The 14454-nt window shown below is 37.4% G+C and overlaps 1 protein-coding gene across 7 annotated transcripts in view; it reads left to right on the forward strand.

The window, feature by feature from the left end:
- Positions 1 to 14454, forward strand: part of GPD2 (glycerol-3-phosphate dehydrogenase 2) — a 180968-nt gene that overhangs the window by 88201 nt on the left and 78313 nt on the right. For 6 of the 7 annotated variants that reach the window (XM_023730411.1, XM_023730408.1, XM_023730410.1 and 3 more), the window contains 3 exons: positions 2718 to 2842; positions 4079 to 4176; positions 5195 to 5358. In XM_023730411.1, the coding sequence (XP_023586179.1) occupies positions 2718 to 2842; positions 4079 to 4176; positions 5195 to 5358 (387 nt within the window). Of the gene's footprint in view, positions 1 to 2717; positions 2843 to 4078; positions 4177 to 5194; positions 5359 to 14454 lie in introns of those variants that run through there. The other variant, XM_023730413.1, reaches the window with a different exon arrangement.

The raw sequence follows: 14454 nt of genomic DNA on the forward strand, positions 1-14454 counted from the left end.
CTTAGCTGGGTCCTCTGACTCTGAGTCTCTCACAAGGCTGCAGTCATCTTCAGGCTCAGCTAGAAGGATCTGCTTCCTAGCTGACTCGGGGTTGTTGGCAAAATCATTTCCTTGCGGGTTGTTGGGCTGAGGCCTCAGTGCCTCATGATCTGCTGTCTGGAGGCCTTCCTTGGTTCCTTGTTGTCTCACAAGATGACTTGCTTCATCAGAGTGAGCAAGCAAGAGGACGAGAGTGCCAGGAAGACAGAAGTCACAGGCTTTTGTAACAGAATCACAGAAGTGACGGGCCGTTGTATTGCCGTATTCACTTAGTTAGAAGCAATTCACTAGGGCCAGCCCACGCTCAAGGAGAGGAGATTCAACCAGGGCTGAAATACTGGTCACTGGGGGCCTTCTTAGAAGTCTGCCTACTACAGCCTCCAAAGCCGGCAGGGCCCTGCTGGGCAGTCCCCAGTGAGGAAAGCTTGGGCTGGATGGGAACCTGCTTGTCCTATCTTGGTCTTACTTCCCTGCCGCTCGTGGTGCGAGCATCTTGATGCCATGACTGTGATTCCAGGGTTTAAAGAGAGGTACATTTTAAATAATCTGGCTCTGAAATGCCATTTGAAAGTTAACTTCCTCATCTGATTTGCAGCTGAAGAAAAAAATGGTCTATTTCAGTGCTGGACGAAGAACTGTGTTGGACTTACTAAGAAAAAGTGAAAAAACCCACCAAAGACAGTGCATTCTTCAGAGTTTCAAATGTAATTTTGACTAGATATAATTTGGAGTTTATGTCCTAAATTTAACTTCTGTACCGGACTAAGATGAGAGTCCTCTGTATTTTCAAACATAGCACCTGCACTTGTTTACTTGCCTTTTTCTGGGATGGAGGCTACTTGAAAATGTGGCCCATCCTAATTCATTTCCAGCACTAGCCTGTTTGTCTGGCACTTAGCCTCTCCATTAATATTCTTTTCAAAGATATGTACTATGTTTGTCTGTTTTTCTGGTGTTTTTAATACATCCGATACTAAGTTTACAAAGCACTGCTATAGCTTTAATAGTTGAGCATTTTACAGCTTTTTCTGGTTTATATGGATATAGAGAGTGACCTGAGTCTGCAATACCTGTAATTTCTGTGTTATTTTGCTAGTTAGTTAGGGCATTAGCAGTTTCTGCCCTTGAATCAAAGTTCTCTACTTTTCTCTCCACAGTTTCCAAATATTTTGTCCTTTTGAGTCAAGGGAATTGCCCTGATTTTATGATGACATTTGGGTACGATATTTAAACTGTTAAAAGTTATAAAAACGACCCTTTGGTATTAAAAGTAATGAATGGCTCTGAATTGAATGCATGCACAGGTTCTCTTATGTGAGCTTTGTGAGCCCAAAACTACTCCAGTTACATATTCCCATTGTAATTGGATTCTATGACATTCTCTCATTCCCCAAGAGAATACCAGGCATTGCCCAGCCACGAAAATTCCTCATGGCTTGGTGTTGACATATACTTTGGGCGTTTGCAGGTTTTGGCTTTCATCTCTCAATTAGTGTATGGTCCTGTCTAGTCCTGAAGAGGCAAGGGTGTCTTTGCAAGAAAAAAAACTGGTTTCAAAGGCTTCTTCTCCGAACACCATCTCTAAGAGATTTACTGCAATCTCCAAATAAGAAGAGGGGTGGGTGTGGAGACTTATAGACTGCCCTGACTTTGCTCAGCCTCAGCTTGCCAGTATTTTCTTTCCTTTACCCGTGGATACACTACACTGTTTTCATTTGTAATGACATGTATTTTTCTTTGTAATTCTAAACTATTGTCATGCTTGCATGTTTTTAACTAGATGTAAATTACTTAATATCAGAGGTTATTCTCTTCTTTCTTCTGTTTTGATGCTTTCTGCCACCCCGTTTCCCATTTTATACTTCCTATAGCACCACCCCGAGGCACTGGTGGATCAGTGGTAGAATTCTTGCCTTCTATGTGGGAGACTTGGCTTCACTTCCTGGCCAGTGCACCTCATGCACAACCACCGCCTGTCAGTGGAGGCTTGCGTGTTGCTATGGTGTCGAACAGGTTTCAGCGGAGCTCGCAGACTAAGACAGACTAGGAAGAGAGGCCTGGCGATCTACTTCAGAAAATTAGCCAATGAAAACCCTATGGATCACAAAGGTCCTATCCTCTTGTACATGGAGTTGCCATGAGTTGAGGGCTGACTGGACAGCAGCTAACAACAACAACAAATAACATTACCCTAGATGCATTTCTAAATAGGTGATGGCACATAGACGGAGGTATAATCTGCACTTTTTGATGCTGTGTTTAGAGATCAGAGATGAGGGGCTGAAACATGACTGTATTGTTGTAGTGAGGGGTGAAGGGAAGTTCCCGAAGACTTCCTAATGCTGAATTAACTACATGGGAAGAGATAGGTGCCAGGGTCTCCTATGGCCTTCTAAAAGCACCAGTGTATGTTACTGCCATGAAATTGTATTGTAATATTTTCTAGTTGCGATTCATTCACAGTTTAATATGCTTCTAGTTCTGGTTTGACTTTTCCCCCAGGAAGAGACTAAAATCCCTTCATTATAATATAGACAGTGTACTGCACTTTGAATACAAATTTATCCGTGTTCAGAGTAATTTTTCTTGTGATTGTCTCTACCCTGGAGAAGTGCCTTTAATGAATTACATACAAATTGTGTAATTTAAGAAGTTAATTTGGTTTTCTGGTTACACAGGACTAAAAACAGCCCTTGTAGAGAGAGATGATTTCTCATCAGGGACCAGCAGCAGAAGCACTAAATTGATCCATGGTGGTGTGAGATATCTTCAGAAGGCTATCATGAAGTTGGATATTGAGCAGGTAATTGTGTATGCTGGTTGTTAAACAAAAATTGCGATGAAGCTTTTTTCTACCCAATTAAATCAGGTTTTCTTTTTTTTTTTTTTTATGGCTTTTAACATTTTTTCCTGTTGGAAATACCTATTTAGTGTATTCTTCTGCCATATCTTTAAGGAGAGGTGTGTCAGTTCTTTCCTGTAGTATTACGTTTATGGGTAATCAGGGGCTTTTCCTACAAAGGCAAATTTACAAAATCACTTTTGGATGTTTTGCCGTCTAACAATTGTGATTAGGCTTTTGCCAATGGCCACCAAATTGCTACTTCCCAGACAATTTTGGGGAGCTGTGTTGTAGTGCAGGGGAAGTGTCACATTGATCCACTTAACAGCGGCTACGGTCATGCGCTCGTATTTTCACTGACATATTCTTAAGGAAATGACAATCTGAGTCATGCTTTTCTTATGCCACACTTTATTGTGTCCAGTCTGCCACCATTTGAAAACCGCCAAGGCAGTGTGGAAGATGACATTTCCCAGAGGGGTAAAAAAAAAAAATCAGCTGAACTTCCTATCTGCTTATCGTACAGGAAAAACACAGCAGCAGGGTCTTGACATTGTCACTTTCGAATCTGTCCCCTTTTCTTACGTTTCTCTTCAGCATAATGATGATGAAAGGAAAAGAACAGAGGCTTGAGAATCAGACGAGTTGTCATGTGTTCTCGCTCTGAACCTCGGTTTTCTCATCTGTAAAATTAGTATTGTAATAGTAATGGTGGCTCTTCACAGAAGTAAAATGAGGAATAAAGGAATTAAGACAAAAACTTTTATGCAATCTATAAAGTACTGTGCAACTGTTATGTATTATCCTTGCTGGGCTTCATGGAGGCAGGAAGGAAACTTTTAGTGTGAAATTTGAACAAATGAAGAAAATATTATAGGGAACTGAGAAAAGGGACAATAGGTACGGAGAATGCAAGATAAATTGTTACAATAATCTTGTAACTCAAGTCAAGGAAATATCTTACACCTGGTAACTCTGACAGCATGTTTTTCTCCTATGCAAATACAGTTAAGGTTTCTAAAAATCTTTGAGGTTGACAGCATGATGTATTATTAGAAATTTGATTAGGAGGGAGCTATCCTCACTCGGAGGTAGAGAGGTTTCTGTGTATCAATCAGTTGGCAGGGTGTATGTTTGCCATTTGAAAATATTATGATCTGTTACTGCCAAACTAATTTTCCCTGTTTTGCTTTTCAGTATAGGATGGTAAAAGAAGCCCTTCATGAGCGTGCCAACCTTCTAGAAATTGCTCCCCATTTATCATCTCCATTACCTATAATGCTTCCAGTTTACAAGTAAGCCTTTTGATATCACCTGTGTACTATTTGCTTATCTGAGGTCAATAGAACAACAGTTTTAATGAAAATAATCCCTCAATGTATATTTCTTAATGTGGTTTTAATTTATGCCAATCTTTTTCAAATATTTTCCTTTGTAGTATTTAAAAGTGCGGCTTTTCCTAAATTACTTTCTACAGACCCACCTCTGAGCACCAGCTCGTGGAGGCAAAGGTGGTAGTGTTGTGCATTTGTAATCAGTACCTTCTTACTCCACTGAGTATTTATAGCTGAGCAGCTACACTGTCACTGGAGAACACAGGAAGGCGATGTGTAGTGTGTAAAATGCAAAGTCCAGATCTGCAGAATCTGACCCCATCACGTGCCAACTCCAAAGCCAAACCATTTTGGGTGATTTTAAATTCCTGAGTTGACTTTAGCTGACATTTGGTTTGGAGGTGTCACATTATAAATTGTAAACCCAAGTCTTCTTCATGTTGTTGAGCTCTCTATGAAGTTTGCCTTAAGCTGGAACACAGGTAATAAGAAAAAGTGGATTATGTAACACTTTTAGCCCTAAGAGTGTTATGGGGGCCTAGAAACAGATTTTATAATTTTTGTCAATCTTTTGTCATCAATTACTTAGAACTTCTCAGACTGATGATTCTCAACCCTGGCTTCACATTAGGATCACCTGGGTTCCCATGCTAGGCTACTTCAATATGTCTCTGCACGTGTGAGACACAGGCATCAGTATTTTTTTTTTTTTTTTTTAATGCTCCCCAGAGAATTCTAATATGCAGCCAGGGTTGAGAACCATGGCCTTAGAGATCGTTTAATTAAAGTCTCACTGATTCATTTGCTTATATAATTCAGCTAAGTTGTCAGAAACAGTTGTGGAGTTCTCGTTTCTTTTGTATACACTGCTAGGTATGCTTTGATTTTCTTAAATGGAAAACATTTTGTAAATTAAAGTGACATTATGTCATGCGATAGTCTATTTCTAAAGAAACCTTTCCCCTTGTTTATGCTGTAGGTGGTGGCAGTTACCTTACTACTGGGTAGGAATCAAGCTATATGATCTGGTTGCAGGAAGTAATTGCCTGAAAAGCAGTTACGTCCTTAGCAAATCAAGAGCCCTTGAGCATTTTCCAATGCTCCAGAAGGACAAACTGGTAGGAGCGATTGTCTACTATGATGGTATGTGATTTTTTTTTTTTTTAAACTAGATACTTTTCTCTCACATGTGAACCTTACAGTATAATCTTAATGAGATAGTTTTGCATCTTAACATTTAATGTTTAGCTTACACTCACATACTCGTCATTTTCTCTAATACTGGCTGAAAGGCTCCCCATAATGTTTTGCTTTTAATATTGTTTGTTCCACATTTTCCTTTTCTTCTTTGATTTCTACTTTGTATCCCATGGTTGGTTTGGTCCATTTTCCAGCATTATGAATTTTGACCCCACCCTGATGCCATTTAATTTGTTAGATGTTTGCCAGTATACTTGCCTTATGAATATATTACAATGTTGAAAGCAGCTGAGGACCTGTTAGGTTTTCTAGATGAAACCTCTATTTTCAAGGGGTTATAAACGTAGGGAAAAATGCCCCGTGGGCTGAAATTGACATGTTTGTGCTTTGCACGGGATGCAATTCTTGAACATAACAATTTATGTGATGAAGGTGGATGAACATTGCAACTGTTAATCCAAACCCTCAGTTTCTAGTGCATATTTTAGTTGTTTTCTAACAGTGACATTTCTTTAGTGTCCATTTACCATGTGTGCAATGTTCATTCCTTTTTTTTTTTGGCATGTGAACAATATAGGTTCATACAGTTTCATTTGAAGAAACTAACCACTCACTATATATCTCCAGATGGACCACAAACATGAAACAATACAAAACAAAACAGGCAAAACCTTTTGTGAAATTTTACTATCATTTTTAAAGAGTATACAGAATTAGAAAATAGATCAGACGTCCACTTAAAAGGAAATAGCTGGAGACAGGTAATGGTACATTTTCAAAAAGTCTTAGGAATTTTGTGACACAAAGGACCGTATGCTCCATGAGTTCCCCGCCCCCCATTATTTAATCTTTTATATTTCCTGTTGGATATTTAAACTCTTAGCATGAAGAAATTTTTTTTCATGAGACTTTGATATTTATACATCATATTTGGGATGGCTTCAAGGCCACCCATACCCTTTTTTCTTCTTCCCAGTGTTATATTTCTGAGTCAACTCAGCTGTGTGTCAGGCTTTTATATATGAAAGCAAAATGTATACGTGTAAAAGGGGCAATGGGGACCAAACTCAAGAAAATGCCGTAGCAGCAAGGGTAGTAGAAAAATCTTAAGGGTTTTAGACAAACATTAAAAGCTAGAAAATTCACAGTTTGCAGTGCCTTCCAACGTCTGAACACCACAGGGGGCCACTTAACTACTTTTTTGGTGCCCTCAATTGCACCGAACGTTAAAGGACAACCTTAACTGTGAATTTGCTTTCTCTGCATCAGACCCTTAATGTTAATCCATTGTAGTTTATTGGGTGATTATATTAAAGAGGGTTCTGTCCAGGAGGAGTAAGAAGGCATTCTGCAGATAGCATCCTGCCCATACTGAAATGGAAGTGTTTGTGCCCTTTGCTGCTTGTCTCTAATCCCTCCTGCACAAACCCATCGCAAATACTTGTTCATTTTTTCTACCATGTGATGTATTGTACATATACACAATATATTTATTAACTTGTGCATATCTGAATCTCCTTAAGAGGAATGTTAGTAAAAGTATAATTCAGTTTGTTTTATCTTGTCTTATGTTGGTTTGGCATTGTTATGAATTACAGATTCTTATTGAGTCTGCATGGAAAAACTAGGGAATCTATGTCAGTTAATGCAGAAGAAACATTATCCTATTAAAATCAAGAGGAAGAAGAATTTGTTTCATCTAGACTTAGCCTTTATAACTTGTTACAGGTTGCAAAACTATGAGCTTAGCAAAGATTATTTAACAATTTTGAAATTATTATTTAAAATAATTTCAAATTGCTATTTGAACATCTTAAGCCTTGAACTGATGGGGTAAAAGTAATTATATTCTAACCATTTGCAATAAATAATTTGTGTTTTAAACATTTTCTGAAATGATATAGACCCAACTATGTCACACTTGTTAGGTGCTTTCGGTCGATTCCAACTCATAATGACCCTGTTTACAGCAGAACAAAATACTACCTAGTCCTGTGGTATCCTCACAATCACTGCTATGTTTGAGCCCATTGTTGCAGCCATTGTTATCAATCCATCTTGTTGAGGGTCTTCCTATGTGCCACGCATGATCTCCTTCTCCAAGGACTGGTCCCTCCTGATAACATGTCCAAAGTATGTGAGACAAAGTCTTGCTATCCTTGCTTCTAAGGGGCATTCTGGCTATATTTCTTCCAAGACAGGTACGTTCATTCTTCTGACAGTCCATGGTATATTCAGTATTCTTTGCCATCACCATAATTCAAAGGCATCAATTCTTCCTTAATCATTGTCCAGCTTTTACATGCATATGAGGCTATTGAAAATATCATGTCTTGGGTCAGGTGCATCTTAGTCCTTAAAGTGACATCTTTGCTTTTTAACACTTTAAAGAGATCTTTTGCAGCAGATTTGCCCAATGCAGTCTTTTGATTTCTTGACTGCTGCTTCCATGGGTGTTGATTGTGGATCCAAGTAAAATAAAGTCCTTGACAACTTCAGTCTTTTCTCTGTTTATCATGATGTTGCTTATTGGTCCAGTTGTAAGGATTTTTGTTTTCTTTATGTTGAAATATAATCAATACTGGAAGCTGTGGTCTTTGATCTTCATCAGTAAGTGCTTCAAGTCAGTATTTGAAATACCGGTTGCAAATCTTCCAGTATCACAGCAACACACAAGCCACCACAGTACAACAAACTGACAGATACATGGTGGATGTCATGCTTGAGGTTAGGCAATAGAAGAATGTGAAACAAAGGTTAGTCCTAGACTTTCAAGACTGTGTTCGCAGATAGGGACAGCTCCTGTTTTACCTAATGCTGTGAGGAGCAAATTAAATATTGACATAGAAATAACTTAGAGAGGAACATGTAGGTAAAGGAATTACACGTGGCAAATGCTGTGCTCAGTGAGAGAAAGGAATGTCTCACCCCTTGACCAGAAAAATAACATCATCCTGCTACCAAATTATTTCAGAGGGGAAAAAATATCTTCCTGAACATTCGCTATCAGAAACCCAAGCCTACAAATTGTAATTTATAAGATAAACCTTCCTTAACAAGAGAAAATTCTCTTTTTCCACAAGTAACTGTCATTGGAATGTAATGACAGCCACCCAGATGATTTCAAGATGCATTTGAGCAGCTTGAAATAACTATTTTTTATAACTCCAACTTTGAGATAATCTTGATTATGATAAAAAGTGTCATAAGTAATCAGGCAAACTTCTAAATGCTGCAAGAAGTTTTGGCAACTAAAAACTGTTATCATTAATACATTACACAGTCACTTCAGTGCTAGTGAAAAATGAAATGTAACGACGTGAACATCGAGTGGGACAGTCTAGTAAACATTGCCATGGCTTTATGCAGAGTAGGGTCTGAGACAAACTTTAAGGTCCCTTCAACACTGAGATGTTGGAGCTGAAAGATGTTCTCTCTGAAGTACAAAATATACCAAACCCAACAAAACCAAACCTGTTGCCATCGAGTTGATTCTGATTCATAGTGACCCTACGTACAAAGGTCAAAAATTTTCTTCATAATTACTCATAAGTACACTTAAACCCGAATACTGATGATGGCCCATTGCATATGATTAAGGCAGAATCTATTCCTTCCAAAAGTTCACAAGGATAATGTCTTAGTCATCTAGTGCTACTATAACAGAAATACCACAAGTGGATGGCTTTAACGAAGAAATTTATTCTCTCACAGTCCAGTAGGCTACAAGTCCAAATTCAGGGCATCAGCTCCAAGGGAACGCCTTCTCTGTCAGCTCTGGAGGAAGGTCCGTGTAATCAATCTGCCCTTGGTCTGGGAGCTTCTCTGTGCAGGAACCTCAGGTCCAAAGGACACGCTCTGCTCCCAGCACTGCTTTCTTGGCGGTATGAGGTTCCCATGTGTCTCTGCTCGCTTCTCTCTTTTATATCTCAAAAGAGATTGGTTTAAGACACTATTCAGTCTTGTATACCTCATCAGTATAACTGCTGCTAATCCATCTTATTACATCATGGTGATAGAGTTTACAACACATAAGGAAATCACATCAGATTACAAAATGGTACACAATCATGCAACAATGGGAATCATGACCCAGCCAAGCTGACAGATATTTTTGGGTGATACAACTCAATCCATAACAGATAATAAATTAAATTCCACATACTTTTTATGGGGTAATTATAGTGACTGTTCTGTGCACGGCATTTGTATGATCCATTGGCGTATTTTATTATTAAGTGCTAGAACAACAGGCACATGGAAGAACAACCACCATCTTTATTCAGTACACACATAAAAACAACAACAACAACAAAAAAAAAAAACCACTGCCCTCGAGTGATTCTGACTTATAGTGACCCTATAAGACAGAGTAGAACTGCCCCATAGAATTTCCAAGGACCAGCTGGTGGATTCAAACTGCTGACCTCTTGGGTAGCAGGCAAGCTCTTAATCACTTTGCCACCAGGGCTCCAGGCAAAGGAAATGTCAAATTTCTTAGTAAAATCTATATGAAATCGGCATAGAAATTGACATACCAGGCAGGCTCTTCCTTCAGTTGTAATTTCTCCTTATATCCTGTTAGAGATAACAGCCAGCTGACTCACTGATTGAGACATGTACTAGTTTTTTCCTATGCACTCTTCCTCTCTCCTAGCAAAGACCCACCAGGTGGACCTTTGCCATGGCAACTACCACTGCTAAGAAGGCTACTAGGTGGAGAGTATGGTGAATGGTCCAATTCTCCTAAGTCAGCAAGAAGTATTTAAGGCACTGCAAGCTTGGATGACTTGGCAGGCTGTGAGACTGTGCGAACCAGCTGCTGGGGGCAGCTGATTTCCTAGGAATTTATTTTGTCTTCCTCTATCAACTTTACTTCAATCTTCCAGTTCCCAGAGTGGATCTTTGGTGCTATGCTATTGGACTCCAGTCATCCAATCCAGTGCACAGAAAATGAGATATAATTAAAACTCATTAAATATTTAAAACCATTACATATCCCTATTAAGCTTCTATAAAATGAAACTGAAGAATAAAATAATAACTTTAAATAGTTCCTTTCTGTGAGATGAGGCATTGACAGAGAGAGAGATATGTGCTTTTTCATATCAGATGATGCCCTAATGTATTACTTACGCATATATGAAAAGAGCAACCTACAAGAAATTACATTGGCTTCCCTAATGTACATAAAAGTTGGTTACAACTATGTTTCAGAGGGGGAATTAAAGCCCAGGTTTTACTAGAATATTCATTTTTATTCCAACCTAAAACTCACAGCATACAAATAGATGAATTCAGCTCATGAGAGAGCAAAGCCAGTTTAATCTCTGGCGCCCCTGAGGTAAATGTAGTTCACGGTCCTGCCCCCACCACAACCTCAGCTATAATCCCTGGCTCCTGGAGGTAAAAATGCACTGAAGTGAGGAAAATTCTGCAGCAGGATATAATGATCCAAAATGACAGGGACAATAATGACAATGAATTTCATGTCTCCCAGTCATGAGCTGGAGATGCTTGACTAGGCTGACTTACACAATTAAATTGTTACAGGTACAGCAGGAGATGCAGTTAGCTGTGTGCTTTGGGGAACTATGCCGCTGGCAAAAGGCATATTGTGGAATCCAGACTCTTTTGTTAGGAGCAGACTATTAACTCCTCTAGGCATGCACCCACAATTGTACACTTTAATAAAAGATAGCCTGGGTTAAAGACAAGTCTTTTAAGGTGCTGACTTTATCTCCTTTGAAAGACAAAAAAAAAAAAAAAATCAATCACTCAGTAGCAGAAAGGTGATTTTTTTTTGTTTAATGTTTTCATTTTTTTGTTTTTCCATTATGGTCTTGAAACATAAGTCAGATCTAAAGATGGTGCCTTTAATTCTCACTTACACTATTTGCAAACAGCATTGTTGACATAATTGGGCGTTATCTACTTTAAATGACAGACACATTAGTTTCTTCAGGGTAATAGAAATGGGTTGAAACATAACTGAATAATGTGGGTTTACAAACAGAATAGCAATATCATTATGCAAGTTTGGGCTACGTGCTCCTTAATCCATATCTTGGAAGGCTGGAACAGCATCTCCAAAGTGGAGTGTATGAGCCTCGTGGGCCTCACAAAACCATCCACTGTGGTGTAGGAAGAACATAGTCGAACTTCTACTTAGATCTATTTTTATCAAATTATTTATAAATGCCTATTTTTGTATATGGGTTACATGTCTGTAATCTGTAAGCACAGTAGTACATGTATATAATTTATAGATACTCATATAGGGGGTATCTGCTGACATTGACTTCCATTGAATTATTCTTTTTTGGGTCAGTGCATTAGTATTTTGATATTTTTATTCCTTTGATAATTGACTAATTTGAATGTTTTGAAGATAGATGCATTCAGTAAAAGGGAAAATTTCTCTGAGAGAATAGACATTACCAAATCCCTTCTTTAATTTCTCAAGGCCCAGTTTCTGTGAACTTTGAGGCAGTTAAAAAACAAAACAAAACAAAAACAAAACGACATCATAGAATAAGAAAAGGTATTATCATGGTGATCTTAAAATTATCAAAATTTGGTATGATACATTAAAAAAATCTTCTGTTTATTTTTATTTTCATCTTGAAATAAAGACAGTAAATTTATTTTTAAATGTGAAGTATCTTTGCCAACAATTCTCAAGGCTTCTAACCCTTTTCAGATCTTTATTATTATACCTGCCCAGTTTTACAACTACATAAATATTGATACATAGAAAAGAATACATACAATACAAATGTAGTTGTGAAGCTTAATTATAATGACCCTGGAATCCACAGCTGACCTTAAAAGCAAGAATATTACCAAAACATTGAAGCTGTTTTTGATTACTCCTCATTCATTCTCCTCCCTCTCCCCTAGAAATAACTGCTATCCTGAATTTTATTAGGATTCTCTACCTTTTTTGTCTCATCATGGAAACATATATTCTTAAATAATCTTTTGTTTAGTTTTGCTTTTAAACTTTGTAAAAATAGTATATTATATATTATATAAAATGGCATATAAGCTTTGGAAAAACATTTTGACACTCCTTGTAAAGTTCAGCATGCATACATCTTATGATTCAGCAGTTTTGCCACTTAGGTATATGCCCCAGAGAAATTCTTGCATGTGTCCACCAGGAGATACGTACAAAAAAGTTTATTGCAGTGCTGTATGTAATTTCAAAAAAGAGAAACAATGAAATATCCATCAAGAGATAAATGTAGAAATAACTTACATTGTATTCACATGATGGAGTAAAATGCAGCATTGAAAGTGTTCGCACTGTAGCTAAACTGATCAACACGGATGAGTCTTAGAAAATAATGTTGATGAAAATAGCGTGATAAATTGTCAACAGTCATGAGCATCACAATCATATTTGAAAACTACTTTCCAAAGTAATGTAACATAGTTGAAATGATCAGCAATATCGAAGTACAAGTCTTAGCTTTACAGACTTCACTGTGTTTTGAGTGCCACATTACACATCCATAAATTTAGGCTTGTAATATCTAATTCACAGGGTGTTGTGAGAATTAAAGTGAACTAATAAATGTAAAATATATTTATAAGTACAAAACATTATTCAAATATTAGTTGTTTTATTTGAGTCAATTTTATGGATACTCTGTGAGTCAGAATCGACTCGATGGCAACAGGTTTGGTTTTGGTTTTTTCTCTATTCCAACAAATTTCTACTATTCATGCAAACGTTCCAAAGTAAAACATCAGTTCCACAAATGTCCTCTTAAATGTTTAAAATTTAAAGATACTTCCAGAAAAATTTGTAAAACATTCTTATGAGAAAGGAAAATATTTTAATATTTCTCCTCCATATGCAGTTTTGTATTCACAAACTGAAAAATTTTTCATCTTGGTTTTGTAATGTCAAGTTCTCCATTGTATTTCTCCTCTTCTGTGAGTTACATAAGTGAAACTGACATTGTTGCTCATATAGCAGGCATAGGCATATATATATATATATATATATATATATATATTTTATTTATTGCCCCCAAATGCTGCCTTTTTGCTATTCAGTGTATCCAGATACCAACTAATGCTAAATGAAGTTTGACATATACCCCTAAGAAACAAAACTTATAAATTGTGGCTTCAAAGGAAACCTTGAATAAATAGGACACATTGTGTCCACCCAGGCTAATATCCAACATATGCTTTAGCCTCCTGATGATGAGACGGCAAAATAGCCCCTAGGCAAGTTTGCAATTGTTTATTGCTCACTTGACTAGCCTGTATTAAATACCAGACTTTCCATTCTCTTATAATTAGGCTACAAAAAAAATCAAAAGCACACAAAAGTAGATTTGATCAAGTGTAGCATACTGAGACAATAGTCATCTATATTGTACTCCGTATATAAAAACATAACATGTTAAAAATTCACCAATAGTAGGCTATATACGTAAGTTTTTTAAACAAATACTTCTGATGAGTTTACAGTAAGCTATTTACCTCTTCCACTCTGTTACTCCATTGACCCTTTAAAAAAAATTCTAGTCAGGGATCAAAGGCAAAAGCTATTTATCAAACATGTCTGTACTGTATTCCTCCCAGTTTTCTGGTCTAGCCAAGATGCATTTATAGAGCTCCTACTATTTGCTAGGTGTTGTGCCTAGCATGAGGGCCAAATGCATTCAAGACAGAGTTCTGAGCTTTCAGGCTTTTGAGAGAGTTCACCATGAATCTGCCAAACACATGATCCCTAGTATCAGCAGTGTTTCACATTTGTTTAGCGAAGTGTGGTTTTCAAAACATTTTTTCATGATTTATCTCAGTTCACCTTTTATAACAACACTGTATGTGAATGCTGAGATAAGGGATATTATGATCACATTTTATAGAATAGAAGTGATCTAAATATCTAGATCAATATTCTGGATACATGAGGATGTGAAAGTAATTTTTCTTTAAAAGAACTTTCCAAAGTGTAAATTAAAACCTCATAGCTTATTTCAGCTACATCTGGGTTTTGTCACACATTTCAAT

This window comes from Trichechus manatus, unplaced genomic scaffold, assembly GCF_000243295.1.
Source record: "Trichechus manatus latirostris isolate Lorelei unplaced genomic scaffold, TriManLat1.0 scaffold00036, whole genome shotgun sequence".
NCBI lineage: Eukaryota > Metazoa > Chordata > Mammalia > Sirenia > Trichechidae > Trichechus > Trichechus manatus.